This window comes from Mesoplodon bidens, assembly GCF_964165515.1.
Source record: "Mesoplodon bidens genome assembly, chromosome: 8".
Classification (NCBI taxonomy): Eukaryota; Metazoa; Chordata; class Mammalia; order Artiodactyla; family Ziphiidae; genus Mesoplodon; species Mesoplodon bidens.
In genome coordinates, this window is record NC_138165.1 from 53,056,853 (window position 1) to 53,071,449 (window position 14,597).

The window sequence follows — 14,597 nt, forward strand, 5'->3', positions numbered from 1 at the left end:
ACTAATCAACCTATGGTTTCACTGTTATCTCAACTCTGATGATTCTTTAGATTTGAGACAGGAAGATGAAAATTGATGGATGAAGCACATTTGTGACATGGGTGTAGAGAGGGTGTAGGCAAAAAAAAAAATGGCTCCATAAAGATGTCCATACTTTACTTCCTAGAGCCTGTGAATATGTTACTTTACATGATAGAAGAGATTTTGTAGATATGATTAAATTAAGGACCTTGAGATGGGGAAGTATCCTGGATGATCCAGGGGGTGCCCAATGTAATCACAAAGGTCCTCAAAAGTGGAAAATGGACTGAGGAGAAAGTCAGAGGGAGACTGACTACAGAAGAGGTCAGAGTGATGTGATGTCATGTGACTGCTGCCTGTGAAGGGGGTGGAAGGGGACCACTGGCTAAGGCATGCAGGCAACCTCTAGAAGCTAGAAAAAGCAAGGAAGTGGATTCTCCTGCAGAGCCTCCAGAATATAGTCCTTCCGGCACTCTGATTTTAGCTCAGTGAGACTAAGCTTCAGACTTCTGTCCTATAGAAATATGTGGTAATAAATCACTGTTATTTTAGGCCACTGAGTTCAAGGTAATTTGTTACAGCTGCAAAAGGAAGCTAATACACATGTCCTATAGGAAAGAGTGCCTCTAATTCAGAAAACACAAAGAAATCTGAACACCCTGAAGCAGCCCTGGAAGCACCACTCCAATATGAATTAGAATGGCAGAAGCCTCTAGAAAGAAGCCATCCTGGTAAATCGGAACTCTGTGCAATAGTGTCAGAAATGAGTAAGGACATTATAAAAGAAAAAAAGCAAAGAAAAAGAAAAGCAATTACAGACACCAGGAAAAAAATAAATAAAAACTCTGCACAAGAAAAGCACAATCCAACTATAAAGGGAACCAAATGTGGCCAAGAGTTGAAGCAATTTTTGGAGTGTAATAAAATAGATTCTATTGGACTTGGTGAGGAATACTCTTTGACAAGTGTAGGGATTGTGACAGTGAAGTCTAAAGAAGGAATCTTTGTGAAACCTCTTGGACAGGTAATGAACAAGACTTACAAACTCATAGTAATGCAAATATCAACGCTGTTTATTAGTTTTCTAATTGGTCAAACTATTAAAATTTAAAGGAGTTAATAACCAGTGATTGTGAAAGAAAGGAAGAGAGGTAAAGGAAAGGGTAGAAAGGAAAATATACTTACCTTACAAAGGAAAGTTAGGAGTTACTGTAGAATGCTGAATGAAACAAGAAACAGAGGTTTATGTGTATTATTCAACATCCACATATAATAATATGAGTATCAAATGCTGGAGGAAGTGAAGTAGAATAAATTAATATTTCATATTAGGTATTATCTATAGTAGATAAGTCAAGAAGTAGAGATATTATCCAGAGTTATGAAAGTAGCTACTACAAGAGATGAAAACTGAAATAGTTGAAGGAGGTTTCCTCTCATGAATAGGCCTGGGGATGTGAAGTGATAGGGCCTAATCCATCACTTTCCATCATAAACTCCTCTGTAGAATCTGGTTTGGTGCATGTTGTAATTTGATAAGTGAAGAACTGTAAAAAGGAACATTAATAACACTTCAACTTGAAACAGGTACTCATATGAAATAGGAAAGTAACATTGTATATATCTAAATGAATTTCAAAAGGGGATGGGTGAACAATTGGTTATAAAAATAATACAGTGGAGGGTTAAAATGTACTCAAAGAGGGCAATATTTAAAGCACTGATGCTTTTAATATCTAATAGTAAATATTGAAACATAGCTCACTCTTGGAAAGTTTTAACTTATTTTTAACCTAGAACTCCAATACTAAAATTTCTGATCATTTAATTCTAACCTTGGTTAAAAAAAAAAAGACAGAAATGACATGATCTTATATAGAATGATATGGGATACACAGGTTTTATATAGGATGATGCAACAGACAGATATTTGGCAACAGCTAGTTAGTTATTCTTCCAGCAAGATTTCTTTTAGATAAACAGTCCCAGAAATGCAATGTAGGATGATGGAAAGTATTTATGTTTTAGAGTCTGCAGCTTAATGCTAAACCTAATCTTCTGAGCCATGTGAACTTGGGAAATATTTTGTGACTTACTTTATTCCTCTGAAAAATAAATTTCTTTCAAATCATTTATTGAGCACCTAATATAAAGAAAATGTTATGTTGTATTATTCTCATAGTAACTTTATGAGCTAGAAATTACTTTCCACGTGATTTTTCCATTTCTTCTGTGTCTCCTGTGTTATTTTCAGAAATAAATTAGATAATTATAAAAAGTGTCAACAAGTTTTCCTCCTCTCTTTCCCTTTCCCAGGAATTTTGGAAAAATGCAGATAGTAAAATAGAAAAGACACTGTTTGCTGTCTCTTTTCTTTGGATCTGTAGAGGTATCAGAACAAAAGAGATGGGAATAGAGGTAAACTTAGTACATTTCATAGGATTTAGATGTACTGGAAACGTCCAGGCCCCCTGCAGGCTTTTAGTCACAAGATTGCATCACCTATCATAAAACTCTAAAGCCATGTTTTTGTACTGAGTTCACACTTACAGTATTAATCATGCCTTCAGCACAAGTCATTTCCAGGGAATTAAGTCCTTGCAGTCAGTGGGTTAAATCCCCATGAAATAACCTGCAGGTGACCCAGTTGCATTGACCTCAAGTATAGAATTTCAGATCAATAGCTGCAGTACTTGGATCCTGAAATATGAAACAATCGCTAGTGTTTTTGTTACCCCAATGGGTGTTATCAGACAGGGAATCACTATGGCAATTGTTGGTTCTTATCATATTAATGCTTGTTTTTGGTCCAAAAAGAAACTACTTAAAAAAGTAAATGCCTTCTGTTCCCTCTTCTTGGAATATGTAATGATGACTTTCAAACATATAATAAAAACTAACAGTATTTCAAATAGCACAAATGATCATTAATTGCTTGTACATGAAAAAACAGTTCTTCTTCAGAAGCAAAGCGTTCCAGTTGGATGTAAAATTCCTTTTGGTCTACTTACCTTTTCACTCTGTCATGAAAGAGTAACAGAAGGTCTCTCAATTTGGGGCCAAAGAGAAATCTTAAGCCTTCACAAACTGGGCTTGGGGGTAGTGAGACAGTAAAGGAAAATAACGTTATAGGTACATGAACCATGACAGTGACTGGCATGGAGTTTTGCTAGTGGCTAACCAGAGACCAGACATCACTTCAAGCATTTACACCAACAGAGGGAATACTTTTGAGGCAGGGAACTGGTTACCCATGTGATGAAGAAGCTGAGAACCAAATAAGGAAGCCCGAAGTCACCAAGAAACCAGCCACTGCAGGAAGCCACTACCAGGCTGGAGAGACAAAGGGAGGAGGGTCCACATCACCAGATGGAAGATGGAACCAGAATGGGCTGAAGACATGGAGGACATGGATCCTCAGGTAGAGAAGTTATCTGAGGCAGATGGGTGGGCAAGGGAGAGGGGGTGGAGGATAAACTAAAAAACTGGTTGGTCTTTTCCTTCCCCCTCCCTCTGCCATCCATCACCAGAGACTTCCACTGACTGTAGCAGCAGGAAGCCAGCCCCCAGGAGCACCTCTGCGATACAGCTGGCTAGGGTCAACCTTCCACAGGTACAGAGCAAAGAAGTGATGGATGAAGATGGTCAAAGAAGCCTAGAGCCAGCCTATATGGACATCTCCCCTGCAGAAAGACCTCACCTGGCTGGTTCCTTTTCTTAAAGAGTGAAGAATTCACGGGCAGGTCTGTTAAGCTTCTCATGGTATAGATTTTACAAGAGGCAGTGAGAGCTATGATAAAGCCCAGCACTTTTCTGGGACTGGATATGGATGTCCCTATATTTTGGAAACACTTTTTTACTCAGTTAGTGCACCGTGGCGGAAAAGTGCCTCCTCTGGTGTGGTTTTGCCATTTCCAAGGAACTATGTGTCCATTCTGCCATTACTTAAGGATATTTAAGCATGAACTACAACCTCAAGCTGACTTGAGAATTCAAGAACTAATGTCAAGGTTATGTCAAAAATGCATGGATTAGCAAACATATGTCCCTTTGCAACATCATATTTCTCAGCCATATTAGCCTCTTGGTTAGTCCCTCCATCTGACATATTAAAAATACTAAGTACTACATGAGTTAGGTAAGGCAAGCTTGCTGAGAGTGATTCTCCTTGCCTTGAGCAATGAGGGAAAAACTCCTGTCTCTTTGCTTCTAGATTACTTTCTCAAACAAAGCTCATCTGGAGAAACACCGTCAGCAATGGTTCAGTATCTTACATCTTTAAAGGACTTTCTAAAGCACTCTCTCATGCATTTTCTCCATAGCCTATTTGACAGGTGTTGGAAAAAGTCCTCTCAACAGCCATCAGTCACAACAGCATGCTGCCTACCTCAGTTCTGCTTTGTTAAGTTCTGACCATGCCCATACTTCTGAAATTCTGTCCAGTTTGGAGGCAAGTCTAGGACAGTCCAGAGATGGGCCTCCTCTTTATGGAAATTCGAAGGACACAACCTCACATGGGTTTGAGGGCCTGCTTCCCACATCTCTTAGACTAAGGGAATGGCTTGCCTAATATCTTCAGAATCAGGTTAACTAAAGGAAGCTTAAATGATGGGTATCCTACATCATAGCCCTCAAATCAGCACATGCACAAGTATATTTCCAAATGAGACAATTCTCACTTAAAAGTATGGTGACCACGCTGTGAAATCTGTATGACTTCTTTAAATATACATAATCAGAAATATGTACCCAAATGCAAAATCCCCCAATGTCTTACCGGAACACTGTCTTCACATTATGAGTGATCTTCCATGCTTGAGTGTTCCAAGATGGAATATCAGAATAAACTGTTATGGAAATTCATGCTTGTTTATTTTTTCTTTATTCCTCCTTTTAAAAAGAAGTTAAGAGAGCCTGGGAACTATAAAATACTGTTCTTCTTGAGAAGCAGAGGGCTCATGAAATAAAAACTCTGACAGGGGATATGAGCTCCAGCCTCCCTTCAAAACCCATATTTAAAGCACTGCTACTCTATTCAACAACAACAACATCTGAAATTGTGAGCAGGCAGCAAGAGAAAGACCTTGGGAGAAGAAGCTCTGCTTTATTCCTCTTGATATCATTTTGCCAGAGCTTTAAACAAGCGTGAAGACTTTTGCGAAATGAAAAACAGAATAAAAGGGCATATTGAGGGGCTGTTTCCAACAGGCTCCCCATATCCCACTCCCCCTAATGGGAACACTGTACACACAGCCATCCAAGATCAGACCTCCTAAGTAGAGCATTTTTTTTTCTTGGAGATTATTCTCATTTGGACTTTAATTAAGCTCCTGCCAGGCTTGCAAGCTTTTTAATTTTACCTTTCTTCTTTCTTTTTCCTCCTTGAATCAGCTTGCTTGCCAGGAAACTTTTTCCAAGCTGTCACAATCATAGTAAGTACACCCTAAGATGTTAAATTTAGAGATGTACTAATCGTTGCTGGTCCGAGAATCAATAGCAGAAGTTTCCTTGCATTTGGAAAGATTTTCATTCATTCATTCATTCGTTTTTACGTGTGTGTGTGTGCGCGCATGTGCGTGTGTTATGAATGAGAAAACAATAGAAAGGAAGTTTCAGGGAGTATACAATGACTATTGGCTAGTAAGTGATACAACTCAACCTCCCATAAAGCCACCAGCTTAACAGAAGAAACTTTCCATTACTTAATTTAATATTCACACTGTTTGTAAGCAAATTGTAGCCAACTCCTTACTAGTGTTGGTGGGTGTAGGGTGAGCAAGCCTTGAGAAGGTGATGCCTCAGCTGATGATTTAACACCTCTTTAATGAAATGTAATATTTAATTCACTTTGATTCTTTTTCAAAATCCCCTTGAACTCAGTTACAGTCACTGTGATTCTGAAGGTATAAGGGTAGGGGCTAGGGAGGCGGAAGGTGGCCCCTGTAAAGCAGATTGCATGTGAAGCTATTTTCATTTGAGGAGGCTTAGCTGAAAATTGGCCACCCTAAACAGGATGCCTTCTTCTTTTTCTCCTTAATTTTAAAAAATACTTAGATAATATTGCAGAAATAAGAATAAGCCATCAAAACCACCAAAACTAAAATGAAAGCTGTGGAGCATTGGGGATATTATCATCTCCATGATTGCTATTAGCGCCATTCTTATTATTTACTTAATAGTAATTCCACACCGCTAGGTTACTGCACCAACCGCTCCTGTCTGTAAGGTACTTACTGATCGCCTCCACAAACCGCTCAAAGAAGCTGTAAGGGAAGAGTGGCTCAGGCAGCTCCCGGAAAAACATCTTCAGTGCTCCGGTGACAACGTGGATGTCCTCCCACTGGCTGTCGTCCAAATTCAGCTTCTCTTCTGGGAAAACACGAGGAGAAATGGAACAACTGGTTTTAATGAAACAATTACAAGACACTAATTATTATGTTAATGTTTGCCTACTATCATCAGCAACCGTTAACAGCCTTCTGCACCTAGAGGTTTGGTGCTGTGCATGTTTTTTTTTTTTTTTTCCTTTTTTCCGTAGGACGGGAACATTTTCAATGGAATACCATCTGTAGGAGTGCAGCTAACAAAAAACAAGAGACACAAAGAGACAGTGCCATTGACACAGTATGTCAGATACATTTATTCCCATAATGCATCAGTATGAAAATTAGCATCACAGCTCAACATGATTCAAAGCTATTTGGTTTTGAGGCCGAGGGGCTAAGAGTTGCCAATGATGGCCGGCTCAAGGGACCGGCCTAAAGGCCTTGCTGAGCCAACAGGAGACATATGCTAAACATGGCAATAGAAAATGAGTTATTGCTTTACATGTGTTAGCCTTGCTATGTACAAGGGAATAATGGGTAACACTTTTTTCCTTTTTTCACTGAATATAAAGTCAGCAAGGAATAGAATAGTGAGAAAGGATATTAATTCCTTCTTACTGCTTCAAAAATATCTTTTTTTAGTTTTCATCTCAGCAAGGAAAATGTGCCCAGCAACAATATTAGACAGACCCCTGTTGGCCTACGTAGGCTATGCAAAGCTGTCAAAAATGATAACACACTAAAGACAAACCACAAGTGCTTACCAACTCCTCTTAGAAATAATGGAAATGTTTGCTTGGGAAGCTTGAGTGAGTTGAGACATTTAAATATTAAAGAAAATAAAGGCCACAATAAAGTTCTTAGAAGAAATAAGGAGACGCTGGGCAATTATTTCCTTCCTTTTCGTCTTCAGTATGAAAGTCTGGAATCATTCTCACCCAAAAAGTGGATGTAATAGGGTCTGAAAGTGACATCTTTACATACAACTAAAAGGAGGCAGGCATAAAAGCATTGTTGCTGACCCACAGCGTTTGCCTTTCTGAACGTACAACACAGAAAATATTTTGGATTCTGGGCTTAATGAAAACTAACGCTAATCATTTTGGACAACCTGAGGGTTAATGGGAAAGCAGAGTATCCTGGCAAGAACTTAATAGGTATTTGGTCAACTAGAATTGTGTTTCCTTACCGATGTCTGAAGCTCATATTCAGATGCTTGCTTGTGTCAGTTTTATGAATGCAGAGGAGAATTTACACCAAAAATGTAAGAAAAGCTGAGAATTGTCACTATAGGGAAGCTCTGCATGGGCTGTTCTGCTAATAGTGTTCATGTCCTTTCAAAAATATTAGCCGAAATCTTTATCAGATCTTTTTTTCTACATGGACTATTACACCCTGGGCTAGTAAGTTATGTCCCTGCTCAATTGGCTGTTTGCAAAGAGAAGGAATGAAGGTGAATCTGTTTATTTCAGACGGGCTATTTTCTTCTCCTCTTTCAGCCTACCTCAGTCATAACACAATAATTTGATCCACAGCAAAATCAGCAGCGGAGACCTTCTTTCTGCCCTGCAATCATTTTTGATTGATTGTATTTCAACAATTAGTCTTTTATTTGGCTACACACTATTGAAATAGGACGACAGCATCTTAGCAGGCCAGCTTTAAACAGTCAACTGTTAACAATAGCATCAAAAAGGGAGACCTGATGGGGTTTACTGTCACTTTAAAGAACGGGTTTTTCACGTTGTTGAAATCTGTCAGATATTTTGAAATGTCCCTCTCACTATGGTGCCACACCCCCTGCGTGCCCTTATAATAAAATTGGTTTTACTCCTGATTAAATCATTTTCTCCCTACCCACTACCATACTTCTCATAATGGACCTGTGCGTTCTACAGCTGGTGTTCTTCCCATGGTACCAATTCTTACTTTATCTTTTAAGCACTTTGCTGCTAAGATCTCATGCAGAGTGCTTATGTTTTGTTAAGAGCTTCATTCTTAGAGAAATAGCTTAACACATGTTCTAAAAATGTTGTACAACTTATTGCTTAAAGCACATTTAGAAAATGTATAAGTACGGTAGCTTTGGCACTGAACTTTAAGTGGAAACCTAAATAAACACATACACACACAACACACACACACATGTTCACACACACAACTATCTCTACCAAAAATTTTTCACAAAAGTCCAATACAAAATGTCGTTTTGGTGCATAGGTTTAAGATCGCCAAATCAAAGTGCTCAGCAGGTAAGAAAAGAGAATGATTTTATCTTGAGCAAGAAAACAATAAGAACAAATAATTGCTTAACCAAAGGCAGATGCCAGTGATGTCTGTCACCTCCACACAAACATCAGTTAATTCAATTGACTGTGAAAATGAAATATTTTAATATACATAAAAAAGATAATTTACCAGTCAATAAATACCATTTGATTATATCCACTCAAAATGCCATATATCAACTTGTGTTACTTAAACTAGCATTCCTACTATGTAGTCTTCACTTTAAAAAGATAATTTGTAGCCCCTCCACAAGTAGCTTCAATAAATAATATGGCAAGTGGTTGGAAAGAGTCTTTTGGTATATAATACCTAATTTTTATATTAAGATTTTTTGTGAACAACCAAGGTTAATATTCCTTGTAAACCAGAGGACTTTAAGGTATATTTTTCAAGGCCACTGTGACTTATTTAAACATGCAGTTGTGTCCATATTTGCACATCTTCTCATGAATCCAATCAGTTCTGAAAATGAAATGAAGATGAAGTGATATTTGTCTCCACGTTAACAGGTATCATTATGAACACATTTGTATTACCTGATAGGCATTTTCTAACTAATCTGCTAGCAGTGATGATGTCTTCTGCTTCCCCTCTTTTCAACAGAGCAGTATTTCTCAATAGTGAAGCACTGTTGACATTTGGGGTTGAGTAATGCTTTGTTATAGGGTCTGTCCTGTGCATTCTAGGATATTTAGTAGCATCCCCGGCCTCAGCCCACTGATGCCAATAGCATTTCCCAGGGCTGCTGATGAAAAATATCTTCAGATATTGCCAAATATCTCCTGGCGGTGCAAAGTTATCCCCAGTTGAGAACCACAACAGTGGAGCCTGTAAGAGTCTATAAAAGTTACTCAGTAAATATCGATTTATGAAGTTTACCTTAGGTGGGCAGAGAAATAGAAAACTAGATATGTGAATATTGAGATTTCTTTAATATGAACCTAAGAGTTGGTAATTATTATTGACAAAATAAAAACCTTTTACAGAACAAAATAAAAAATTCACATGACTATATTTCAGGAAGCTTTGCAACAGGAAGAATAACCAACAGTTATTCGGTGCTGACACCATACTAGGGACTATGCTATGCACTTTCCATTTATTATCTAATATAATTTTTTTTCAATAGGACAATGAGGTACATGCTATTGTTATCATCACCTATTTTACAGATAGGAAAAATGAGGCATGGGTAGATTAAGTAACTTTTCCATGGATGACAAGTGATAAACCCAGGATAGGAGCCAATAAGCCTCCCCTCAAAACCACTATGGTCAGACTAATCTTGGCTGGAAGAAGCTGAAAGGATAAAGGCAAATAAATAGCAATTGCCAGTGGTAGTAGATTGACTATTACTTCAAAGATAGTGATTTTTATATTTTATCCCTAAATATCTTACTTGAGGCTATGCTTTTACCTGTAAACTTACTCTGATCTTTCATAATTACTCATTTATAGAAGGAACAGATTCTTATATAAACAGATATAAAGCGAATTGGCAATAAAAAGAAACTGCATTAGGAATGGGACAGAAGATGTAGCAAATCGTTATGTGGTGATGGAGTGAAGAGGAAATATGATAGGGTGAGAAAGAGATTATACAAAACATCAGGTCTGGATTTACCACTAATTCATTGTATATCTATTTACTTATTTGTGAAATGAAGATATTCAGAAGGAGAGTTGTTGGTATCAAATGAGAAAATGTGTCTGAAAAACATTTGGAGAGAAAAAAAATATATATATATATCCAAGACATCACTATGATGAGGAAAGTGAATAAAGGCCAAAAAGGCAAAATACATTAGGGATTAAAGCAATGGAAATACTGAGCAAACATCATAAACCATTTTGGTTGTTTTAGAGGATTTACCTCGGTGTGATGCAATCTGTCAAATGAGCTCAACAAAAACTTTACATGCTGGAGTTCAATACTGGGAAGAAGTCTGGTTGAATCAAGATATCTCACAATTATCATGCTGATAATCTGTGCTGGTTTCTCCTGGCCCTCTACTTAGGCTACCGTAAATTCATTTTGGTCATGGCTTTTTGCTTAAAGCATTTAAACAGAATTGAAGATGGGTTAACCTCCAGAATCCAAAGTCACTATGTGACTTTCATGATATCACAAAAAATATACTTAAATATTGTATCCAAGCATTCAAGTCCATCTTGAAATGTCCTTCCTTGAAGGGACTTTTGTGTATTTTATTTTTTTAAATAAAAACTTACCTATATCCAGCTAAAAACTATTATATTTAAAATTAAAAAATTTTGACAATAGCTATTAGGAATAATCTTTTTTAAAAAGGAGAACTGAAGGATGGACATTTTGATAGCCACAGTAGGTCATGGTAATTTCCATGGAAAAAGGCACATTTAAATATCACTAATAGCTTAATCACCACTTTCCTCTTGTATTATATATTGCTCTATAGACCGGTGTAACCAGAAGTTGCAATATCAAGACTGACTTTAACTAAACTCACTGTGTTAACCTAGTATTGGTTGAAATGCAGCTGAAGATAAACTTGGACTATCCAGAATAGAATAGTTATATAAGAATAAAGAGGCACTTCTTTGTGTATTGAAAAACAAGTACATTTTTACCTTGTAGTTTTTAAAGCCCTTTACTATCTTTTATTTTACTGTTGTAATAAAAAAATAAAGAGGAAAAGACAGCCCAGCTTTCACAGGATATGGAGAGAATAGCTCTGATTTCATTAATATAGTGACAAGAACCTATTACATCATGAACCTCTCATAAAGGATGTGGTATCTGCTTCCAGCGCAGATGACCATTTGGAAACCTTATCTGAAAGCCCTGCTGGGTACATGAAAGTCACATCATGAATGAAAGAGATGCCAGAGAGACTATTGATCTGAAAAATAATAATATGTTTGTCCATAAAATCAAACTGGTAGATATAAAAGTGGATAAAACATACTGTTTATCTATAAGGATATAGCTGATTTTGAGTTTAGCATTTAAAGGAGTGGATCAAAAGGAAGTTGGTTGAATCATTTGACTAGCTCGACCTTTCCTGCTGTGTTGGCTCCTTAAAGTGACAGTTCAATCTGATTTCTGGTGGACTAGAGAGGTTCCAAATTCTCAAACACGGTGATATAAACCCCGTGCCAAAACCATCCTCTTTCCACGCTGCACTCGCTAAAGCCCCTCCTATAACACCTTGGGTGCAACATGAGACTTCAGTGAGGACAATACCTTTGAAAACTAGGCTGGTTGACCAGTTAATCTGTTTGTTCACTTAGTTTTTATTAAGCAAATATAGATTGAATGGAGACTACATACCAGGAACTGTATTTTGTGCCTTTCAAAGCTACAGCTGTTGAGGCTGCTTTATATTCCTCAAAGGAGAAGGCTTTACCGGGTGCTCAGAAATACTACTCAGGTGAAAATAAATTAGGTTCTAGACATTTTACATCTTATTTCTGTCCCCTAGAATAATACTCTTTTGACCTTAATGACAAGCAGGGACAAATTCACCCCCCAAATGTGCTTTATGTTTCTTATGGGCTGAATTGTGTCCCCCCACCCCCGTGAATAATTTGTAGTCTCAACCCCCTGTACCCCACCATGTCACTGTATTTGGAGACAGAGCCTTTCAAGAGGTAATTAAGGTAAAATGAAGTGATATAGATGGCCTTATTCCAATATGACTGGTGTCTTTATAAGAAGAGGAGATTAGGACGCAGACATGCATAGAAGGAAGACCATGTGAAGACATAGGAAGAAGACACGCATCCATAAGCTAAGGAGAGAGGCCTCAGAAGAAAGCAACCTTGCCAACACCTTGATCCTCGTCTTCTAGCCTCTGGAACAGAGAGCAAATACATTTCTGTTGTTTAATCCCCCACACCCCCATCCCCCCTAGTCTGTGACACTTTGTTATGGCAGCCCTAGAAAATGAATACGATGCCCAAAGACTCTGTGCAGAGAAAGATGTCATGTTCCTAGATCATATCTAGACATTTTCTCAACACATGGGCTATGCCACACTTATGAAATATTATAGACAACAGAAAGAGCTGTTTAGGTAATTCAAATTAAATAAAAATATTATCTAGATTCTGAGAAAGGGTTTGAAGGTGGAATAAGTTGAATAATTGCTTGCCTATTCAAGATCAACCTATTTCTAATTACTTGCACTATAAACATGAAGGGTACTCTCTAGCATGGCTCCCAGACAAAGAATAAAATCATGATTGCTATTTTCTTACTCACTCTTTTTTCCAGCTACTACTTCAAGAGTAGAAATATTTCATTGATGCTATAGCCCAAGACATGAAATACTAGGGAACATTTAAAACGTTCTCAGGAAAACTCAACACAAGCCACATCAACTCTCTATGGCCATGGTATCTATCGAAGAAGGAGGAAAGTGGTTTTAAATATGAAACTTCATATTCCAAAACCAAAGAGATGTATTCCTTACAATTTATCACAGTAACCTCCAGGAAGCTATTAGGATGCCTACATTTGAAAATGGTTACTTTACTGTAAGAGGAGATGGTTTGACCTATGCAGAGAATGGGCACTTTTGCCACCTGGTCTACCAAACACAGTTTTGTGTGGCCCCTTGCAGTAGGAAAGAGGGAGGAACCAAGAAAATAAGCAGAAATTCTCTAAGATACTAAAACCTTATTCATAAAAGCTTTTATTTCTTAAATCCACTGGGATATTTTGGCATGCCATGTTAGTTTGCTTTCTATGGACTTCATGCTGTGCATATTTCTTTGGAAATCACTTAAGAGGCCCAAGGCATGCAAATAATGTCACAGGCTAATATGGAATATCTTTCGTTACTCTCTTTGAAGGTGGTGAAGCAGCCTTCTACTATATCCAATACAGGAACTGAGTCAGGAATGAGTATGTCTTATTTTTATTTTTCCTCAGATTTCATCTGAATGTAAATAATAACATAATAAATAGGTACAACTGAAATTTGTGAAGCAAGCACCACAGATGGAAAGTATAACAAATGTGTCATTGCTTTGTGCATTTTTAATTTATAACGGCATAACATAAAACATCTCCCCATCATCATAACTCCATGTATAATGCCATCTTATAAAATGGTGTTACTGACATTATGCTTCTCTCCAGGCTTCTAGGCACCTGAGGAGAGGTAGCCCTGTTCAGACTCTAACAACAACAACAACAACAATGACAAAAATGAATTGACTTTATTTGTTAGGATCATAAATATTAAAAAAGGATGCATTTCATGATACCAATATATATTTCTTTAATTACTTTCTTACTCAGAGCTTCCAACACTGCTCTTAATTCCATGCAGTCAAAGGCTTTTTGTGCTCTGCAGACACTATACACAATGGTTCGTTTTATTTGACTGTCTTCTCCAAACAGATTCTGAATTTACTTGAATTCCATGGATGATTTCATACATTACATACTCCAAAGGGTAGAGAATCCGTAGGATTAAACTTCAACAGAGTCATTTTTGAAAGTTTTCTTTGTTATCGGCTCTAAGTTTCAACACTATTGCTATTTGTTCTCTCCAAGTTATATTACATTTGTAAATACCAAGCGGAAGGTCAGATCAAAACATATCTCATAATGATATCTAGGAAATAAACGTAACTAAGTCCTATAAATACCCATATACAGATAACATGTTTATTGTAGGTATATGCACATATATAGAGTTACTTAATGTATTGTTTCCTCACTTGTCTAATGAGAACTGTCATCTCTCCCTCCTAATTTTGTGTGAGAATTCAGTGAAGTAATATACGTAAAAGATCTAGCACAGGTTTGTTATAACATTATTAGAAAATTTATTTGGACATTATCTTCTTTGTCAGCCAGACTTTGGCAGATATTTCCAGAATTTAGTATACTTTCTGGCTTAAACTATTCCTTTTGCTACACTGTTGGTGTACATGGGGTTAGCAATGGTATTATTTAGCAGGAAA

The 14,597-nt window shown here is 37.3% G+C and overlaps 1 protein-coding gene across 2 annotated transcripts in view; it reads right to left on the reverse strand.

Moving 5' to 3' along the window:
• Positions 1-14,597, reverse strand: part of ARHGAP15 (Rho GTPase activating protein 15) — a 618,549-nt gene that overhangs the window by 121,658 nt on the left and 482,294 nt on the right. The window contains exon 12 of one of the 2 annotated variants that reach the window (XM_081242631.1): positions 6,256-6,387. In XM_081242631.1, coding sequence (XP_081098757.1) covers positions 6,256-6,387 — 132 coding nt within the window. Of the gene's footprint in view, positions 1-6,255; positions 6,391-14,597 lie in introns of both variants that reach the window. The other variant, XM_081242630.1, reaches the window with a different exon arrangement.